The 20,111-nt window shown below is 49.8% G+C and overlaps 1 protein-coding gene across 5 annotated transcripts in view; it reads left to right on the forward strand.

The window, feature by feature from the left end:
* The window catches only part of ADGRG3 (adhesion G protein-coupled receptor G3), a 30,630-nt gene extending 11,068 nt beyond the window's left edge, over positions 1-19,562 (forward strand). For 3 of the 5 annotated variants that reach the window (XM_045045694.1, XM_019819797.3, XM_045045696.1), the window contains 11 exons: positions 9,100-9,235; positions 10,782-10,928; positions 11,780-11,914; positions 12,454-12,493; positions 12,663-12,763; positions 12,897-13,009; positions 14,134-14,349; positions 15,043-15,323; positions 15,519-15,612; positions 16,924-17,207; positions 19,074-19,562. In XM_045045694.1, coding sequence (XP_044901629.1) covers positions 9,100-9,235; positions 10,782-10,928; positions 11,780-11,914; positions 12,454-12,493; positions 12,663-12,763; positions 12,897-13,009; positions 14,134-14,349; positions 15,043-15,323; positions 15,519-15,612; positions 16,924-17,207; positions 19,074-19,186 — 1,660 coding nt within the window. In that variant the 3' untranslated portion in view covers positions 19,187-19,562. The remainder of the gene's footprint in view (positions 1-9,099; positions 9,236-10,781; positions 10,929-11,779; positions 11,915-12,453; positions 12,494-12,662; positions 12,764-12,896; positions 13,010-14,133; positions 14,350-15,042; positions 15,324-15,518; positions 15,613-16,923; positions 17,208-19,073) is intronic. The other 2 variants (XM_045045695.1, XM_045045697.1) reach the window with 2 other exon arrangements.
* The last annotated feature ends 549 nt before the right edge of the window (positions 19,563-20,111 follow it).

The following is a 20,111-nucleotide window of genomic DNA, read 5'->3' on the forward strand; positions in this document are numbered from 1 at the left end:
GCCCCCCTCAATGCCCATCACCCATTTCCCCCTCTCCCCACCCCCCCCCATCAACCCTCAGTTTGTTCTCTGTATTTAAGGGTCTTTTATGGTTTGCCTCCCTCTCTGTTTGAAACTATTTCCCCCCTTCACTTCCCCCATGGTCTTCTGTTAAGTTTCTCAAATTTCACATATGAGTGAAAACATGTGATATCTGTCTTTCTCTGACTGACTTATTTCATTCAGCATGATACCCTCCAGTTCCATTCACATTGTTGCAAATGGCAAGATTTCATTCTTTCTCATTGCCAAGTAGTATTCCATTGTATATATAAACCACATCATCTTTATCCATTCATCAGTTGATATTTGGGCTCCTCCCATAACTTGGCTATTGTTGAAAGTGCTGCTATAAACATTGGGGTACATGTGCCCCTATGCATCAGCACTCCTGTGTCCTTTGGATAAATTCCTAGCAGTGCTATTGCTGGGTCATAGAGTAGTTCTATTTTTAATTTTTTGAGGAACCTCCGTACTGTTTTCCAGAGCAGCTGCACTGGTTTGCATTCCCACCAGCGGTGCAAGAGGGTTCCCGTTTCTCCACATCCTTGCCAGTATCTGTTTTCTGATTTGTTCATTTTAGCCATTCTGACTGGTGTAAGGTGGTATCTCAGTGTGGTTTTGATTTGTATTTCCCTGATGATGAGTGATGTTGAGCATCTTTTCATGTGTCTGTTGGCCATCTGGATGTCTCCTTTGGAAAAGTGTCTATTCATGTCTTTTCTTCACTTTATTATTTTTTGGGTGTGAGTTTGATAAGTTCTTTATAGATTTTGGATACTAACCCTTTATCTGATATGTCGTTTGCAAATATCTTCCATTCCATCCATTGCCTTTTAGTTTTGTTGATTGTTTCCTTTGCAGTGCAGAAGCTTTTTATCTTGATGAGGTCCCAATAGTTCATTTTTGCTTTTATTTCCCTTGGCTTTGGAGATGTGTCAAGCAAGAAATTGCTGCAGTTGAGGTCACAGAGGTTGTTGCCCATTTTCTCCTCTAGGATTTTGATGGTTTCCTGCCTCACATTTAGGTCTTTCATTCATTTTGAGTTTATTTTTGTGTATAGTAAGAAAGTGGTCCAGTTTCACTCTTCTGCATGTTGTTGCCCAGTTCTCCCAGCACCATTTGCTAAAGAGATTTTTTCCATTGGATACTCTTTCCTGCTTTTTCAAAGATTATCGGCCATACATTTGTGGGTCCAATTCTGGGTTCTTCATTCTACTCCATTTGTCTATGTGTCTGTTTTCATGCCAATACCATACTATCTTGAGGATTACAGCTTTGTAGTAGAGGCTAAAGCCCAGAATTGTGATGTCTCCAGTTTTGGTTTTCTTTTTCAACATTACTTTGGCTACTCGGGGTCTTTTGTGTTTCCATACAAATTTTAGGATTGTTTGTTCCAGCTTTGAGAAGAATTCATGTGCAATTTTGATTTGGATTGCACTGAATGTATAAACTGCTTTCGGTAGTACTCACATTTTAACAATATTTGTTCTTCAAATCCATGAACATGGAATGTTTTTCTATTTCTTTGTGTCTTCTTCAATTTCTTTAAAAAAATTTTTTTAACATTTATTTATTTTTGAGAGAGAGAGAGACACAGCACGAGCTGGGAGGGGGCAGAGAGAGAGGGAGACACAGAATCCAAAGCAGGCTCCAGGCTCTGAGCTGTCAGCACAGAGCCTGACTCAGGGCTCAAATCCACAAGCCGTGAGATCATGACCTGAGCCAAAGTTGGACTCTTAACTGACTGAGCCACCCAGATGCCCCTGGATTCTACATTGTTTATTTCTGCTCTTATCTTTATTATTTCTCTTCTTCTGCTGGGTTTGAGGCTTCTTTGTTGTTCTGCTTCTAGTTCCTTTAGGTGTGCTGTTAGATTTTGTATTTGGGATTTTTCTTGTTTCTTCAGATAGTCCTGGATTACAATGTATTTTCCTCTTAGGACTGTCTTTGCTGCATCCCAGAGGGTTTGGACTGTCATGGTTTCATTTTCATTTGCTTCCATATGTTTTTTAATTTCTTCTTTAATTCACATTTATTCTTTAGTAGGATGTTCTTTAACCTCAATGCATTTGGACGTTTTCCAGACCTTTTCTTGTGGTTGATTTCAAGTTTCATAGCATTGTGATCTGAAAATATGCATGGTATGATCTCAATTCTTTTATATTTATTGAAGGCTGTTTTGTGACCCAGTACGTGATCTATCTTGGAGAATGTTCCATGTGTACTTGAGAAGAATGTGTATTCTGCTGCTTTTGGATGAAAAGTTCTTAATATATCTGTCAAGTTTCTCTGGTCCAGTGTATCATTCAAAGCCATTGTTTCTTTATTGATTTTCTGCCTAGATAATCTGTCCATTGCTATAAATGGAACATTAAAGTCTCCTGCAATTACTGTATTCTTAGCAATAAGAGTGCTTATGTTTGTGATTAATTGATTTATATATTTGTGTTCTTTCAATTGGGGGCATAAACATTTATAATTGTTAGCTCTTCTTGATGGATAGACCCCATAATTCTGATATAATGCCCTTCTTCATCTCTTGTTACAGCCTTTAGTTTAAAATCTAGTTGGTCTGATATAAGTATGACTACTCCATCTTTCTTTTGACTTCCAGTAGCATGATAGATGGTTCTCTATCCCCTCACATTTAATCTGCAGGTGTCCTCAGGTCTGAAATGGGTCTCTTGTCGACAGCATATAGATGGATCTTTTTTTTTTTTATCCATTCTGATACCCTATGTCTTTTGATTGGAGCATTTAGTCCATTTACACTCAGCGTTACTATTGAAAGATCTAGATTTAGTGTCATTGGGTTATCTGTAGGTTTCATGCTTGTGGTGATGTCTCTGGTCCTTTGTGGTCTTTGCAGCACTCCACTCACAGAGTCCCCCTTAGGATCTCTTGCAGGGCTGGTTTAGCGTAAAGAACTCCTTCAGCTTTTGTTTGTCTGGGAAAGCCTTTATCTCCTATTCTGAATGACAGGCTTGCTGGATAAAGGATTCTTGGCTGCATATATTTCCTATTCAGCACATTGAATATTTCCTGCCACTCTCTCTGGCCTGCCAAGTTTCAGTGGACAGGTCTGCTACTACCCTTATGTGTTTATCCTGGTAGGTTAAGGCCCATTTGTCCCTAGCTGCTTTCAGAATTCTCTCTTTATCTTTGTATTTTGCCAGTTTCACTATGATATGCCATAGAGAAGACGTATTCTTGTTGAATCTGAAGGGAGTTCTCTGTGCCTCCTGGATTTGGGTGTCTGCTTCCTTTTCCAGATTAGGGAAGTTCTCAGCTGTAATTTGTTCAAGTACACCTTCTGCCCCTTTCTCTCTCTCTTCTTCTTTAACTCCTATGATACGGATATTATTCCATTTCATTGAGTCGCTTAGTTCTCTAATTCTCTCCTTGTGATCCAGTATTTTTTTCCCTCTTTTTCTTGGCTTCATCATTTTCCATAATTTTATCTTCTATTTCACTTATTCTCCCCTCTGCCTCTTCCATCCTTGCTGTCACTGCATCTAGTTAATTTGGCACCTCCTTTACATCATTTCTTCATTCGTTGTGACTATTTCTTAGTTTCTTGATCTCTGCAGCAATAGATTTTCTGCTGTCTTCTATGCTTTTTTCAAGCCCAGCGATTAGTCTTATGACTATTATTCTAAATTCTTGATCAGATATATTATTTATATCTGTTTTGAGCAATTCCTTAGCTATCATTTCTTCCTGGAATTTCTTTTGAGGAGAATTCTTCCATTTCATCATTTGGGCTAGTTTTCTGTCTTTATGTGTTTTAATAGCTTGTTATGTGTCCTGCACCTGTGAGCACTACTATATTAAAAAGGGGTCATATGCTGTCCAGGGCCTGGCCCTTCAGGAGGTGTTTTTGGAGTGTGTTGTGTGCTGTCTGCTGTTGTGACTCTGGTTGCTTTCTCTCTCTACTCGTAGTGGTGGTTTGGACCTTCCATCAGGTGTGTTTTGATTTGTTCATTGAGGTAACCCTGGAAAAAAAATTTTAAAAAACGGGGTGGTGGTTGCGGAAGAAGCCTTATCCCATACAAAGAGAGAAATGACAGGGGTGGGGAAAAAGAAAAGAAAATTGACCAGGGAGAGTAACTATACAACTTAATCCAGAGAGAGAGAGAGAGAGAGAGAGAGAGAGAGAGGAGAATAAAGAAGAAGGAGGTACAGAAGAGGTTTAAAACAAATAGATTAATTACGTCTGCTTAAACAAACCAACGGTCAGAGTAACCAGACTAGAGAAGGGAAGAAATAAGAAGACGAAAAGAAAAAAAAATATATATGTAATAAGAACTGACCAAGAATTAAGTCAGAAGATGCAAAACCACTGGACTGATATCTGATGGTGCCTTGGAACCGGTGGCTGTGCTGGTCTGGAGGAGGGGCCGCCGGGGGAGGTCAGTATCAGTCTTGCTCTGGTAGATACCCAGTTACCAGGCATGGAGGGGTGTGGTTTGGTGCAGGCAGGTTCTGCCTCCACTGCCAGCCCCCTGTCTGTTCCTGAAGCCCCGCTTTGTTGGTGATGGGAAGAAAAATGGTGACACCCCAGTCTCTCCTCCTCGGACTGGGTGACCCAAACCACTCTGTTCAGGCCGTCCTCACAGTGCTGTGCAAGCATGAGCAGGCCCATTAGTTCCACTCCACAGTCTCCCGTTCCTCCCAGATGCTGGGATGCAAACCCCAGTGTCTTAAAGGATCCCGCCCGCACACCCTGGTTCCGGGATAGTGCCACTCCGCTCAGCCGGCAAAGGGTCTCTGGCTGGTGGGTGCAAGCAGGGTCTTTTGTCCTTGCAACAGCTCTTTGCCTTCTTCCCACTGCCCTCCAGGGAGGGGATTGCTTTCTCCGACCGACCACAAACGCGCCTCTGAGCTGGCTACTGAGCCCAGGGCTGGTTCCCCTCCCCACAGGCATGTGAACTGGGCAGCTGGCCCCAGTCTGGGGAAAACCCCAAAGTTAGAAATTGTATCTTTTTCTGTTTTTTTCTGATCCCCGGTCCGTGGTTTTTCTCTTGTCCAAATACAATCCCACACTTCCACAGCCTACCTTTCTCTTCCTTTTGTCTCTGCACAGAAGGGGATCCCTGCCCTCCATTCCTACACCACTTGTCTTATCTCTCCCAGTTCACAATCATGCACCTATGGCCTGCCAAGTTGTCCCCGTGGGCCCCTAGAGACGTTTCTGTCACTCTTCAGCCCAGATTCTTGGAATTCCAAATCCTCTAGCCTCAATACTGCTGCGTTTGAGGGACAAGAGAACTTCGGGTCCCCCTACTTCTCTGCCCACTGTTGACCTGCCCACCTTTCCCTCTTCTTTTAAATTGGGTTTTATCTTCTCACTATTGAGTTTTAAGAATCCTTTCTATATTCTGGATGCAAGTCCTTTATCAGATGTATGATTTACAAATATTTTCTCTCAGTGTATGTCTTGTCTTTTTGTTTCTTAACGATGTCTTTTGAAAATCAAAAGCATTTAATTTTGAGGAAGTCAAATTTAAAATTTTTTTTACATTTACTTGTTTTTGAGAGACAGAGAGACAGAGCACAAGTGGGGAGGGGCAGAGAGAGAAGGAGACAGAATCTGAAGCAGGCTCCAATGCTCTGAGCTGTCAGCACAGAGCCTGATGCAAGGCTCGAACTCACAAACCATGAGATATGACCTGAGCTGAATTCAGACGCTCAACTGACTGAGCCACCCAGGTGCCCTGAGGAAGTCAAATTTAAATGTGTGTGTGTGTGTGTGTGTGTGTGTGTGTGTGTGTTTGATATCGTATCAAAGAGATGTTCATCTAGCTACAGATTTTTCTAAGTTGTCTTCTACAAGTGTATATGGTTTTAGCTCTTATAATTAGGTTATGCATTTGGAGTTAATTTTTTGTGCACAGGGTGAGGTAAATGTCTAACTTTATATTATTATTAGTTATTATTAATTTTTGCATTTAGATGTCTAATGGTTATGGCACTATTTGTTGAAAAGAATGCTTTCTCCATTGAATTGTTTTAGAAGGGCATTCCACTGATGGGCTAAATGGAAGATTTGGAATGTCTTCTCCCAACCAAGATAGTAAACCAGAAACCAAACTACCTCCCTGGGGAGAACTGCAGAGATTAATGTCACCAGGAAAGACTTGAAAGATGCAGGGGTGGTGATGGCTCCCATAACTCCATTTACCTCACCATAAGTCAGGTGGGTGTTGGAGAATGACTCTGGACTGTCTTACACTAATCAGGTGGTCACCACCAGCAGCTGCTGTCCAATTGCAGCTCCTGTCCCAGATGAGTATGTTTACTCAAACAGATCAACACACCTCCCTTGGCAATTGATATGTAGCTACTCCATGGCTAATGCACTTTTTTCCATACTAATTTTCAAGGGCTACTGGAAGCAGTTTACTTCTACCTGGCAAAGCCAACAGTATACTGCAGGGCTATGTCAGTTCTCTTGATCTCTGTCATATAGTTCACAGAGACCGTATTAATCCTGACATTCTATAGAGCATCACCCTGGTCTGCTTTATGGACAACATCATGTTGATTGGATCTGATGAACAGAAAGTGGCAAGTAGTTAAGATGCCTTAGGAAGATGAAAGTGAACTAGAACATGGCAAATAAACCCCACAAGAGTTTAGGGGCCCCTCCCTTCAGGGAATTTCCTAGGTATTCAGAGGTCTGGAGAACATCGAGATACCCCCTCCTAAGGAGGTTAATAAAAGGCAAGCTGTTGAAACTCCCACCACTTAACAATGTAAAAACAGGCACAATGTGGGAAAACACGTATGGTTCATGCAAACATGAACCAAAGATATCTGAGTAGCTATGTTAATAGCAGACAAAGAATATGATGTTTAAATGGGTATCAACTTTGTAATTAAAAATTCAACTTTACATATATGCATTAGACTTTTTGATTCTATGTTACATTTCACAACTAAAACAATTTTTAAAAGTGCTCTGGAAACTAGATCAGGAAATCTTCCCTTAAGAAAGTGAACTGGGAGCAGGGCACCTGGGTGGCTCAGTTGATTAAGCATCCAACTTTGGCTCAGGTCATGATCTCACAGTTTGTGAGTTTGAGCCCCACGTCGGGCTCTGTGCTGACAGCTCAGAGCCTGGAGCCTGCTTTGAGTTCTGTGTCTCCCTCTCTCTTTGCCCCTCCCTTGCTCACACTCTGTCTCTCTGTCTCTCTCTCAAAAATAAATAAACATTAAAAATATTTTTTTAAGTGAATTAGGTTGTTTTGTGAGGTCAAAGATTTTTAAACACACACACACACATACACACACACACACACACACACACACACACACACAGATACAATTAAGTGCACAAAAAATATTGAATTTATTTTATTTGGTAACAATGAAAATCACAATATTTTTTGTTTAAAATTTTAAAGGGTAAATAAAAAGCTAGACTCAGTGTAGCTCAATCAGTAGATTTCGACAACCTCACCCCACTGTTTCTAGCTGGATGGTGTTCTAATTGCCTGCCCCACCTAAACACATTTGCACATATTTGCATGGGTTACTCTCTATAGTGGGCAATATAAAGCCTCCCTTTTGTCTCCCTGGCAGGCTCTCCTTAGCTACTCCTTTCCAACAGCCTTGATCTGGCTGTATCTGGCTGTATCCCCTTCTCTCCCATTGCTACCTCAGCCCTCACCTATGCAGAGTTGCTAAGGAAAGGTAGGCAGCACATCTCAGGACCCCAGCTTAGGAAAAGGAACTCTGGTCACGGGGACCTTTCAGTACCATGGAGAGTGGGGGAGGGGGTTGCTTTTAGCTGATGGCAAAGGGGCTGTGATAAAATAAATGGCAATTAACTTTTGTGTTCTCTGTACTTCTAACACTGGTTCAGTGCCCATAAGCCATTTCCCATACAGTTCAGCCTTTAGAGGGCGAATTCCCAGTATGTAGCCAGAGCTCAATAAATGTGAGTTGGCACTCATGCCACGCAATTATCATCCTACTGTTTGAAATACTCAGAGGATTATATAAGGAAGATATACAAAGACCACTAAGTACACGAAAAGATGCTCACCATCATTAGTCATTAGGGGAATGCAAATTAAAACCACAATGAGATACTACTTCACACTTACTGGGATGGCATCATTGCAAACAAAAGAACATAAAATGAAAATGTCAAGCGTTGGCAAGGATGTGGAGAAACGGAGCCCTCGAGCGTTGGTGTGAAAATGTCAACTGGTACAGCCGTGGAGAGCAGTTTGCCACTTCCTCGAGAAGTTAAACACAGAACTACCATATGACCCAGCAATTCCACTCCTAGGTATATACCCCCAAAGAATTCCAAGCAAGTCCTCAAGCAAAAGCTTGTACTTGAATACAAGCAGCCCTGGGTATCATAGGCAAAAAGTGGAAACAACCCAAATGTCCATCAATGGATAAGTGTATATAGAAAATGTGGTATATTCCTTGTTATTCATCCGTAACAAGGAATGGAATACTTACACATGCTTATACAACATGTATGAACCTTAAGAGCATGCTAAATGAAAGAAGCCAGACACAAAGACCAGATATACAATTCCGTTTATAAGAAACTTCTAGAACAGGCAAATTCACAGATTAGTGTTTGCAAGGGGCTGAGGGAAAAGGGAAAGGATGGCTGCTTCATGGGTAGAGGGTTTCCTTCTGGAGTGATGAGAATGTTCCAAAGTTAGATAGCGATGGTGGTCACACAACACTGTGAATGTATTTAATGCCGCTGAATCGTGTACTTTAAAACGGTTAAAATGGTAAACTTTACGTTACGTTACGTATATTGTTACCAAAAAAGACAAACACATAAACTATTCAGAGGGACTACTGGCCGGAATCTCCCAGAACGAGCCTGGCTTGCTCTCACGACACCCTGCTTCCCCCGCTGTGATCCCAGGGTCTTTTCTTTGATATTCTGGGTCACCCCTCCTCCCCCAGGAACCGGATGGTGGCTTCCTTGTCATCCAGGCTGGGGACCAGGTGAGTGCGTAATCCCAGCCTGCAATACTCTATCTATTCTCCCTGATTCCCGGTCCTTTGCAGATACTGGCTGAAATACGAGTTCCATCTGGTGGAGAATCAGATGGGGATAGTGAATATGTCTTTTTTGAAGGCTGTTGTCCAGAGTGTCAGCACCAACATCTCAGAAGACCTGCTCTTCTCTCTGACGCCTTCCCAGGTGAAGAGGCCCCTGTCCCTGTTGGCTGTTTCTGGCTCCATTTCCCTCAGACGTATTTTTCAGAATTCTAAGAGACTCCTGGTCTGTGCTTGGTGCCCACCAAACTGTATCCCTCGCCTGTCCCATTTGGTAGTGCTCTGCCACTTTGCTAATGGGTGCTAGGGAGTTACTGGGATGAGTGGATCCTGGTGACAGATTACCCAGGGTGGAGGAAGACGCATAGGGAATATCATCAAGTTGAGAGTCAGGGCATCTGGGTTCCAGTCCTGGCCTCCCCACCCCCTCCCTAGGTGTCTTCCAGGAAACCCCTTCCTGTCTCTGGGCCCCGGAGCCCTCATCTGTAAGATGAGCACTAAGGCTCCTCCAAGGTCAGAGGTTCCCTTCTGCCCTCCCTCCCAGGGAACACATTTGAAACCAGGTAAAGGCGCACTCACCATACTGCAAAGGGCCCCACAGGCAGACTCTAGATTTACACTGGTCTGGATTCAAATCCCGGCGCTGCCCTTTACCAGCTAATGTGATACTGAGCTCATGACCGAAATTTTCTGAGCTTTGGTTTCCCCAATCTGTAAAACGGTGACAGTAGTGCCCACTTTCAAGGTTGTGGGGGGAGCAAGTGAGATAATGCACAGGGAGTCCTGGGTGCAGGGACTTCACTCCCTTAAGGAGGGAAGCTGAGGATGATGTTCAGGCAGCAGACAAGTTGGCTATCATCAGGGTACTTCTAGGCCTGTCTGGAAAAGGAGCGATGAAAGAGAAGACCTTTCCCAACCCTTTATTTATGTGACCGAAGCAGCTGAGCCCTCTGCTTGGGGGCACCCGCTGGCCCCAGAGATCACCCCCATGTTCTTTGACAAGGGTCCAGATGGGAAGGACGAAGGTGGGGCTCTCGCCTCCTACCCTTAGCTCCTCCTGTTCCAGTGTCCACGGGGTGCTTTTGAGGCAGGACCAGTTGGGACCCGGCTGCAGCCCAGTGGACCAGTGAGGTCAGAGAATGAACAAATTACCAATGAAATTTAGTATTTTAACCATTCTCAGCTTTTACCAAATATGTCGTCAGGCAGGGGGGAAATCACATTCTATGTGTTTTGTATTCTCCGCCTCTGCTCTCATGGTGTCCCTTTCTGGGGGACTTTATTCTTTCCAGTTATTCTTGCTTCAGAAGCCAGACACCATCACCATAAAGCCCTACGTAATTACAAGGGCTGGCAGGAAGCTGGCCGACCCTCCCTCACACTTGTAAAATGAACTTCACCGACTTCTTTGGGCCTGACCCTGACGGGTGGCCACACAGGCAACTTGTTAGCTCCATTCTCCATATTGGGAAAACTGAGGGCCCGTGAGGCTGGGGCTTGTCCAGGGGCTCACAGTCTGGACAGAGCAGAGCTTGCAGTGTGCCTCCAGGTGTCCTGCCTCTCAGAGTGATGCCCTCGGGCACCACCCCTCCACCCAATGCCTCAGTTTCCCCTCCCAACTAGGGGAATGGCAAGACGGGTGTCTTGGAACCCTGGGGGAAAGACGGGAGCTGCGGGGTCTGTGGTTACAGGTTCCAAGGCCAGTGACAGAGGAGGAACATGAGCCCCCCGACAGAGTCCGGCTGCCCCGGAGTCTCTTTGAATCCCTGCAGGACAGCAGGTCGGTGGTCCGGCTGGCCATCACGCTCCTGGACATCGGTCCAGGGAATCTCTTTAAGGTGAGGAGAGGCCTGATGGAGGCTCAGGGCAGCTCAGTGGGTCAGTGCTCGGTTCACCAGGGACCTGTGCCCCAGCTTGCCCTCTCTCGGGTCTTTGCTGTGGGTCCCAACGGGGATGGAGGAGGCGATGAGCCTCCGGAGAATGTTTCTAAAGCAGCCCAAGGTCATCCCAGACTTCTGTCCTCGGAGTCTGTGCACTGCAAACTCACACTGGTCACACAGTGTGTTTGGACCCCACGCGCCAGTGTCCTTGGTTGGACCTGTACGTGTGTCCCAAGCATTCATGTCCCCTTGTGTGTCCTTGTGCATGTACAGATGCACATATTCTTTCAGACTCCTGGTGTGTACGTAATCGCGTGTGCTCCTGTGTGACCGTGTCCACACAAGCAAGGGTACCCAGGTTCTTGCAAATGTGTGCCAGGCATGCCTGTCCAGAGGTGTGTAATCCACTCACGTGTAGACACAGTGCACGATGAGTGCTGCTGTGGGCCCGTGCTCACCTCCCATAGGCACCCACTGCCCTCCAGTGGGACAGCTGGTCTTTCTTCTAGCCCTACGCTCTCCACCTAAGTGGGCAGAGGAGCCCTGGGGCCAGCAATGGAGAGCTGTTGGCCGCATGGCTTTGTGACCATTTGGCCTGGGGTGTTGGGCTCACTGGGGTCCAGCCTGGGCAGGGGACTACAGGGAGCAGCAGGAGGAAAGTCGCCCATGATCCCTCGGTCCCCTGGTCCCCTAGCCACAGACTTCACTCTCTAGGCAAGGGTGATGGGTCCTGGACGTTCCCAGGAACCCCCACAGAGTTTGGTTGGGACAGCCCCTTCCTAAGCCCAGCTCCCCATCTCCCTCCACAGGGCCCCGAGCTCAGCCTGGAGGACAGCAGCAGCGTGTTGAACAACCGCGTGGTGGGCTTGAGTTTGGGCAATATATCTGTCAGCAAGCTGGCTGAGCCTTTGGAGATCACCTTCTCCCACCAGCGCCCACCCTCTGTGAGCCCCCAGTCCGGGCCTGGCAGCTACTAAGGGGCAGACAGGCGGGTGGTCACCCACAAGCACACAGGCAGACACACATAGGACTCTGCACCTCCCATCCTTCCACAGCCACCCGGCAGAAGCCACAAAGACCATACACACGGCTGTGCCCAGGGACACATGCCGCCTGCACACGAATGCCCATTTGACCCCCAGGTCCCCTCCCACTTGTGCTTTTGGGCGTGCACATAGGGCCTGGCAAACCCACCAGTATGCCACCCACATACGTGCTCCCTCAAAGGCACATGCACACAGACATGCAACCCTCCCACTCACAGCCCCACGCCTCTCACGTGCTGGTCCACGGCACTCCAAATGGTGCAATCCATGGTCCTGTGTGACCCACGGGGTGAGCCTTGCTGTCTACCCAATGCGCACTCAACGGGGGGCGGGGGGGCACGCTGTCCTCTCCCCTCCTCTCCCCACACTCTCCTCGGCCCTCTCTCCTCTCCCAACCGCCCCATGCCTCCACCCTGATGCCCATTCTCTGGTTTCAGAACATGACCTTCAGCTGTGTATTCTGGGATGTGACTAAAGGTAGGCAGGGAGAGTGCGGGCTCCCTTGGCGAGGTGGGCGGCAGAACGCCACCGGCAGGGCCCCTCCCCCTCCCTTCCTTCCTCTCTGTTCCCCTCCCCTCCTCTCAGGTCCCCGCCACTCCCCCACATTCCCATACACTCTCCTATGTTCCCCTCCCTTCCTCTCCAGGGTCAACAGGAGACTGGTCTTCCACAGGCTGCTCCACAGAGCTCAGCGCCAAGAGGACTGTCTGTCGCTGTGACCACCTGACCTTCTTCGCTTTGCTGCTGGTAACAGCTCACCCGCCCTGATCCCAGCAGTTCTGGAGGCACCGAGGCTGCCTGGCAGGGGCCAGGGGCTCTGGGATGTGTGGGGCCTGGCCTCTGACTGATGCGGTTCCGGTTCCGGGGGTGTTGCCCACAGAGGCCGATCTTGGACCGGGCCACGGTGCAGGCCCTCATTCGCATTTCCCAGGCTGGCTGTGGAGCCTCGATGATCTTCCTGGCCTTCACTGTTCTCCTGTATGCTGCCCTGAGGTGGGTGACCCCCCCCCCACCCCATGTCTCCCTCTTGTCCTGAAAGTCAGGAGAGGTGCAGGCTAGAAAGTACACTGCTTGTGCAGCATTATAGATATCCTCTCCAAACCCTAGTTTCCTCATCTGTAAAATGGGGTTGGGGGATGAAATGTGTCAGAGTTATTTCAGTTGAAAGTGGCAGGAACTCAAAGTCACTCAAATATAATGGGGAATATGTGGTTCCTGTAAGGCAGCCTTCAGGCACGGTTGGATCCAGGGGCTCAAAAGACTTGCTCTCCCTCTGCTTCTCCCAACTTTGCTCTCTCCTTTGTCAGTCTTGTCAAGCAGCTTCTCCACACTCAGGGAGTCCCAGGCTTGTCTGCCTAAGCAGTGAATTTTCTAAACGAAGTTCCAGAATTAAAGCCTTTTTCTTTTAACATTTTATTTTGAAATTGTTATAGACTGACAGGAAGTTGCAAATATACTACATAGAGTCCCACAGTTTTTTTCCAGTGATAACATTTTATATAACTGTACTATTAATACCCAAACCAGGAAATTGGCATTGGTACAGTGCTACTAACTAGAATACAGTTTCCACAATTTTTTACATGCATTCCTTCCTCTGTGCGTGTGTGTGTGTGTGTGTGTGTGTATTTCTATGCAATTTTATCCCGTGTATACCAGAGTTGAGTTTTGCTCTAACCTGAACCATTTGCCCATGATGGAACAGGTCACTGTGGTCAAGGGGTGGGTTACACTGATTGGCCAAGCCAGGTCATGTGCCTGCTTTTATTTGAACTAACAAAGGGTTAACCTCAGCCAAACTGCAGGGCTGAGAGCGGGAAAGGGGGTTCCTCAGGGAAACCCGTTCTAGAAGGAGGAGTGGGTGCCCGACAGGCAGAGATCACTGGCCTGTGCTCAGGTTCTCTGGGTCCAGGCCATGGCCGAGGGACCCACAGGAACTGTCGGCTTGAAGGAGCCTGCGGGAGCAGCCACATGCCCCAGCCTGCCCTGGACCCCAGCCTCCCCACCCGTGACTGACCTGGAGCAGCCCTGGGGTCTCCTGACTCGGTCTGGGGCCCTCTGACTGCCCTTTTCCACGTGCCTCTCTGCCTCTGTCACCGTGCGGGCCTGGGCTGCAGCCCCCAGCAGCCCCACTCCCTCTGTCTCAGAGCAAGCCGTGAGTGTGAGCGGTGCCACCCCTGTCCCCAACCAAGCCCCCGCCTGGGACACAGCCCCCATCCCCAACAAGCTGAGCATGACCTGCCAGCTGGCCGCACCGCTGGACCCTGTGAGCCCGGCTTGGAGCGCCAGAAGGAATCGTCATCAACTCTCGAGGGTGGGCCCTGGCGTCTCAGGTGAGATGCACATTATGCCTCATGCTCCTGTCCAGGCAGCCCTGGGCTCTCATCCCTCCAGTGAGAGCCCTGGGGATCTGTTTGCTAGGAATTCAGAGTGTGAACTCCACGGACAGGGAGTGAGCCTCCGGCCCTCTCCGGGCCTCATTCTCCCTACGACGTCCCAGCCTCCTGCACCCGTGCCCAGTCCCGCAGTCCATCTACTCACTCAACCAAATGCACGCAAGGCTGGCTCCGGCCTACTGTGCTAGCCCGAGGTCACGGCCAGCGAGGAGGGGGGTGGCTACAGTGAGCTGCGGGAAACTTCCAAATCAGCCTGGAATAAGTGGCAGTCAGAGACAGCTTCCTCAGAAGGAAAGGCCCCCGGGGAAGTTTTGAAGGAAGAGTAGGGAAAGGCATTGAGAGCAGAGGGAAGAGCAGGGGCAAAGTCCGGGAGGTGTGGAAAAGCAGAATGCGCTCAGGGAATTGCAAGGAATGCAGTTTGGCCAGAGCGTTGAGTCAAAGGATGAGGCCAGCAGGATCCGGCCCCCACGGGACCCTGAGGGCCATGAGATGGCATCTGCACCTGAACCGGACAGCATCCACACTCCAGCTGCTGGCAGGGGCGGAACAGAGGAGGTGGAATGGAGAGGCCGTGGTGCCCCATGGGAGCTGCGTCCTCTTGCAGCCTCTCATTGGCCCTTCTCACCCCAGGTTCTACCGGCAGCGGTTCAAGTCAGAAGATGCCCCCAAGGTCCACGTGGCCCTGAGCATTAGCTTGTTTCTCCTGAATCTAGCCTTCTTCATCAATGTGGGGCATGGCCGTGAGCCGTCAGATGCCACCTGCTGGGCCCGGGGGGCCATCTTCCACTATTTCCTACTCTGTACCTTTACCTGGATGGGCCTGGAAGCCTTCCACCTCTACCTGCTCGTCATCAAGGTCTTCAACACCTACTTTGGGCACTATTTCCTGAAGCTGAGCCTCGTGGGCTGGGGTAGGTGCAGCTCAGACAGGCAGTGAGCATGGCTGGCCCTGGGAGGGGGACAGGAGGGAGAGCCGCCTAGGGCAGAGAAGGGGCTCCCTCTGTTGTACAGGCTCAGGACCTGGGGGATGGGCCGCTGGAGGGGATTTGGGAGGAGGACATGCCAAGGGAGCCCAGCAATGCCGCAGCCCCTCCTGTTGTGCACAGGCCTGCCTGCCCTAATCGTCATTGGCACCGGGAGCGCCAACAGCTATGGCCACTATGCCATCCGCGACAAGAAGAACATGGCCACGCTGGAGCTGTGAGTGGTGGCTGCGGGAGCAGGGGTGACATCAGGTCCCTGGCTGCACATATCTGGGCCAGAGGGATGTGGGGAGAGGAGGGAATCCTGGGAAGAGAGACTGAGTAAGTCAAGGCAAAGGATCCTCCAGCTAGCTCATGGCCTGGAGCGGTAAACTGAGGACTGGATGGAGAAAGCTCGATGAGACAGGGGGTCTGAAATGGAGGAAAGCGAATGGAGGCAGGATGCCTTGCTCTAGCCTGGGCCACCACCGGCGCATATGGTACCTTTGGGCAAATTTAAAAAGGTGCTCTGCCAACCTGTCATGCCAGGGGCTCAGCCCCACCTGCCCCCTCAGCCAGCTGCCCTTGTGCAGGACACAACCTGCCCAACATTGGTGACAGCCCTGGTTCTCTCTGGGCTCTGCCTCTGAATTGCTGTGTGGCCTAGCCTGGCCCCTCCCAGGGCCTCAGTCTCCTCATCTGTACAATGAGGTGTGATGAACCTATTCTTTCACACCTTTTGCCCTGCAGTGCGTGTTGCACGGGGCTCAGCTGAGCCTCCCCCAGAATGCCTTCCCCGGGCCCATGGCTCTGTGCTAAGAGAGGCTGGTGGGGCCTTGGTCTTGTTCCCAGGACCTCAAATGCAGGGGCCACAGGGGCTAGAGACGTAACATAAGCGCACGCGGTGGCCCAGGGGGAGACTGCAGTAGACTGGCAGTCACACACCCATCTATCGTCCCTCTGGAGGGCATCCACAGAGCTGCTGCGTGTCGTTTTACAAGAGAAGCAGAAATCTGGATGCTTACGCCAAGCCTCCCACTTTTTAAAGGGTGATTGTTAATTCAATTGTTTAACAACATGATGTGGGGCAAATGAAACATGTCTTTGGGCCTAAATTTGCCCCTTTGCACTCGCTGGTCTAGGAAGAATTTTATTTTTATTATTTTTTTAATGTTTATTTTTGAGAGAGGGACAGAGCACAAGCAGGAGAGGGACAGAGAGAGAGGGAGACACAGAATCCAAAGCAGGTTCCGGGCTCTGAACTGTCAGCACCCACTATGGGGCTCAAACTCACAAACCGAGAGATCACGACCTGAGCCGAAGTCGGACGCTCAACCGGCTGAGCCACCCAGGTGCCCCTACCCTCGCTGGCCTAAAGAGATGGCAGACAGGAGCCTTTTGACAGCCCCTTCCCAGGAGAATAGGGGGTTGGTGGGTAGCAGTGGGGGAAGGAGTCTTCTTGAGCACAGAAGGTCAGTTAGGGAAGACTGTGTGGGGCTTGCTGGACAGGGCCACCTCTCCAATCCCCGGGGCCATCTACTGCCTCCAGGTGCTGGTTCCGTGAGAAGACCGCTGTCTCTGCCCTCTACGTCACCGTCCATGGCTACTTCCTTATCACCTGCCTCTTCAGCGCTGTGGTCCTGGGCCTGGTGGCCTGGAAGATCTTCACTCTGTCGACTGCCACAGCAGGCAAGGAGCAGGGACCGAACTGGAAGGGAGTGCTCACCGTGCTGGGCCTCTCGAGCCTGGTGGGTGTGACCTGGTGGCTGGCCATCCTCACGCCCCTGGGCCGATCCACCATCTATGTCTTCGCGCTGTTCAACTCCCTGCAAGGTGAGGCTTCTGGGCCAGGGCGGTGGCGGGTTGCCTCACCTGCAAGGGGGTGCTTTGGGGGCACGGGGAGGAGACAGACAGCGAGAAACAGGATTCCACTCAGGCTGGCTCAAATCAAGGGCTCTCCCAAGGACCCCAGGACGGGAAGGCTGACCAGCCTCGTGGGAACGGGTACCAGAGTCAGAAAAAGCCACCCAAACCAAAGCAGATACCGCCTCCGTCTTTTTCTCTGGAGCTGCGTGTAGTCTCTCACCTTCTGTCTGTCCCTTCTGTCCTCTGTCCCTTCTGTCCCTTCCTACCCAGGCTCGCAGACGGCTTCTTCCACCGTCCGTGACCTCTGTCTAGGGAGGGTGCTCTGATTCAGTCGGTCCGTGTTTTTAGGAGAGTCAAGGATCAGATTGAGCCATCTTGGTCCGGTCATCTGTGACCTGTAGGGCAGGGTCACGTGATGTGATGGTCACATGACATGGACAGTCTGCAAGGAGTTGTGCTGGCAGAAGGAAGTGATTAGCGGAGGAAACGAGGGGTAGGTGTGCTCCTTGCTCCCCACCTCGTCCTCCCTCTGATTTCCCAGCAGAGGAGAAGGCACCCGGGGTGTGGGTGACGGTCCCCCCATCCTCTTCGCTCCTCACACTGTGCCATACACACAGCTTGGTAAATAATGTATTTATTTTTGAGACAAAGAGCGAGAGAGTACAGGGGATGTGCAGAGAGGAGAGAGAGAGAATCCCAAGCAGGCTCTGAGCTGTCAGCACAGAGCCCGACGCGGGGCTCAAACGCACAGACCACGAGATCGTGACTTGAGCAGAAGTCAGATGCTTAACCGACTGAGCCACCCAGGTGCCCTCATCTTATTTTTTAAAGTTTTTAAAATGTTTACTTATTTTTGAGGGAGAGGGTGAGAGAGAGAGAGAGAGAGAGAACACAAGCAGTGGAGGGGCAGAGAGAGAGGGAGACCAAGGATCCGAAGTGGGCTCCACGCTGACAGCACAGAGCCCAACTCGGGGCTCGAACCCATGAACCGTGAGATCATGACCTGAGCCAAAGTCAGACGCTTGACTGACCGAGCCACCCAGGCATCTCACCAGACTTCATAATGAGTACCTGAGACAGTACGTGTGGGGGACACAGTAGGCCTTCGGTCTGTGCGGACTCTGTCAGTAACAGCAGGCTCTCTGAGACGATCCCCGGGGGAAGAAACAGGAGCCCACATCTGGAACATCTGGGGCTGGGGAGGGACACACCTTGAAACTAGATTATATCATTATTCTTCCGGAGGTCGCTCTTAATATTCACGCCTGAACGCTTCACCCTACCGAGTTGTCTCAGCTGAGCGTGCGGGTCTCAGTCCATCTCTCTTCCTCCCAAACGCAACAGTCCCTACACTTCAGCTGCCCTTGAATGCTTCTCAATAGTTTATCGTGGTTAAAACTTGTGGTGTAAATTCCTTTTAAGCACACACACAGTTTTAACTTTTCTATCAATGTCTGTACTTGCTACACTTCTGATAGCTCCCACCTTCCCCCTTCCTCCTGCTGGGGTGCATCCTGTAATCATCCTTCGTGGAGGGGGGTAGAGGAAGGTCACTATAGTGGTGGCTGTTCTGTATGTCTGAAAATGCCTTTATCCTGCTCTTTCTTTTCTGTGATAGATGTACGCATACGTGATTTCATGGCCTCCGTTTTTCATTTCCAAGATTCCCATTTGCTTCTCTTTCAGGGGTTGGCTTCATTTTTGCCTGACTTTTCCATACGTTCTTGAGCTTTTGCGGTGGAGAGATTTCTCCTCCGGACGGCCGCCAGCCAGGCTGCCCAGCGCCCTGCCGGTCCGACCCCCAGCTCACCCAGTCCTTCTCCTTCCTGACAGGTGTCTTCATCTTCTGCTGGTTCGCCGTGCTCTACTTCCCCAGCCGGACTGCCGTGGCCTCCTCTTCTGGCACCGCCAGAATTGACCAGGTCCACACCGCGTCTCAAGAATAGGGGGCCTCCGTGGGGCCAGGCTGGGAGCCGGCCGCACATTGTGGACTCGGCTCTGACTCCCTGTGTGAACTCAGGCTGCTCCTTGCCTCCTCCTGGCCTTTGGTTTCTATGTTTGTACAATGTGGCTGGGGAAGGGAGGTGACGGGGGCCAGTTTGGACCACCTGGCCTCAGTGGTTCCGTCCAGATACTTCTGTGGGTCCTAGAGTCCACAGATCCAGGATTGCGAGAGTCTGAAGACCGCTGCCAGCATAGAGCAGTGCCCTCACCTGTACCTGTACCTGCACCTCCTGCCTACAGAGCAAAACAGCTCATCTCTGCCATTGGCCACCTCTGGTTTTAGTCACAGGGGACTCTGTTATCAGAATTGCCCCTTGAGGGGGCGCCTGGGTGGCGCAGTCGGTTAAGCGTCCGACTTCAACCAGGTCACGATCTCGCGGTCCGTGAGTTCGAGCCCCGCGTCGGGCTCTGGGCTGATGGCTCGGAGCCTGGAGCCTGTTTCCGATTCTGTGTCTCCCTCTCTCTCTGCTCCTCCCCCGTTCATGCTCTGTCTCTCTCTGTCCCAAAAATAAAATAAACGTTGAAAAAAAAAAAAATTTAAAAAAAAAAAAGAATTGCCCCTTGAGGGAGTCCCAGCCTCTCCTCTTCTCCCTCTTACCACCGCCCTCTCACAACCCCACCCTCTGGCTGCCTGTTCTCAGGCACTTGGACAGTTGTGCACTAGAGGTTTGGGTCTATCTATGGATAGATAAGCAGGAGCCCCTGCCACCGGGGGCCGCCCACCCTCCAGCTGTCTGGGGACACCGAATTTCAGAGAATGCCACTTACTCAATAGTGGGTGTGATACCATAAGCAGGCTCCCCTCCCCACCCTGACCGCCACACGTGTGGCCTGACCTCTGATCTACTGTCATAGTGGGGTAGAAGG

Source organism: Felis catus, chromosome E2, assembly GCF_018350175.1.
Source record: "Felis catus isolate Fca126 chromosome E2, F.catus_Fca126_mat1.0, whole genome shotgun sequence".
NCBI classification, from domain to species: domain Eukaryota; kingdom Metazoa; phylum Chordata; class Mammalia; order Carnivora; family Felidae; genus Felis; species Felis catus.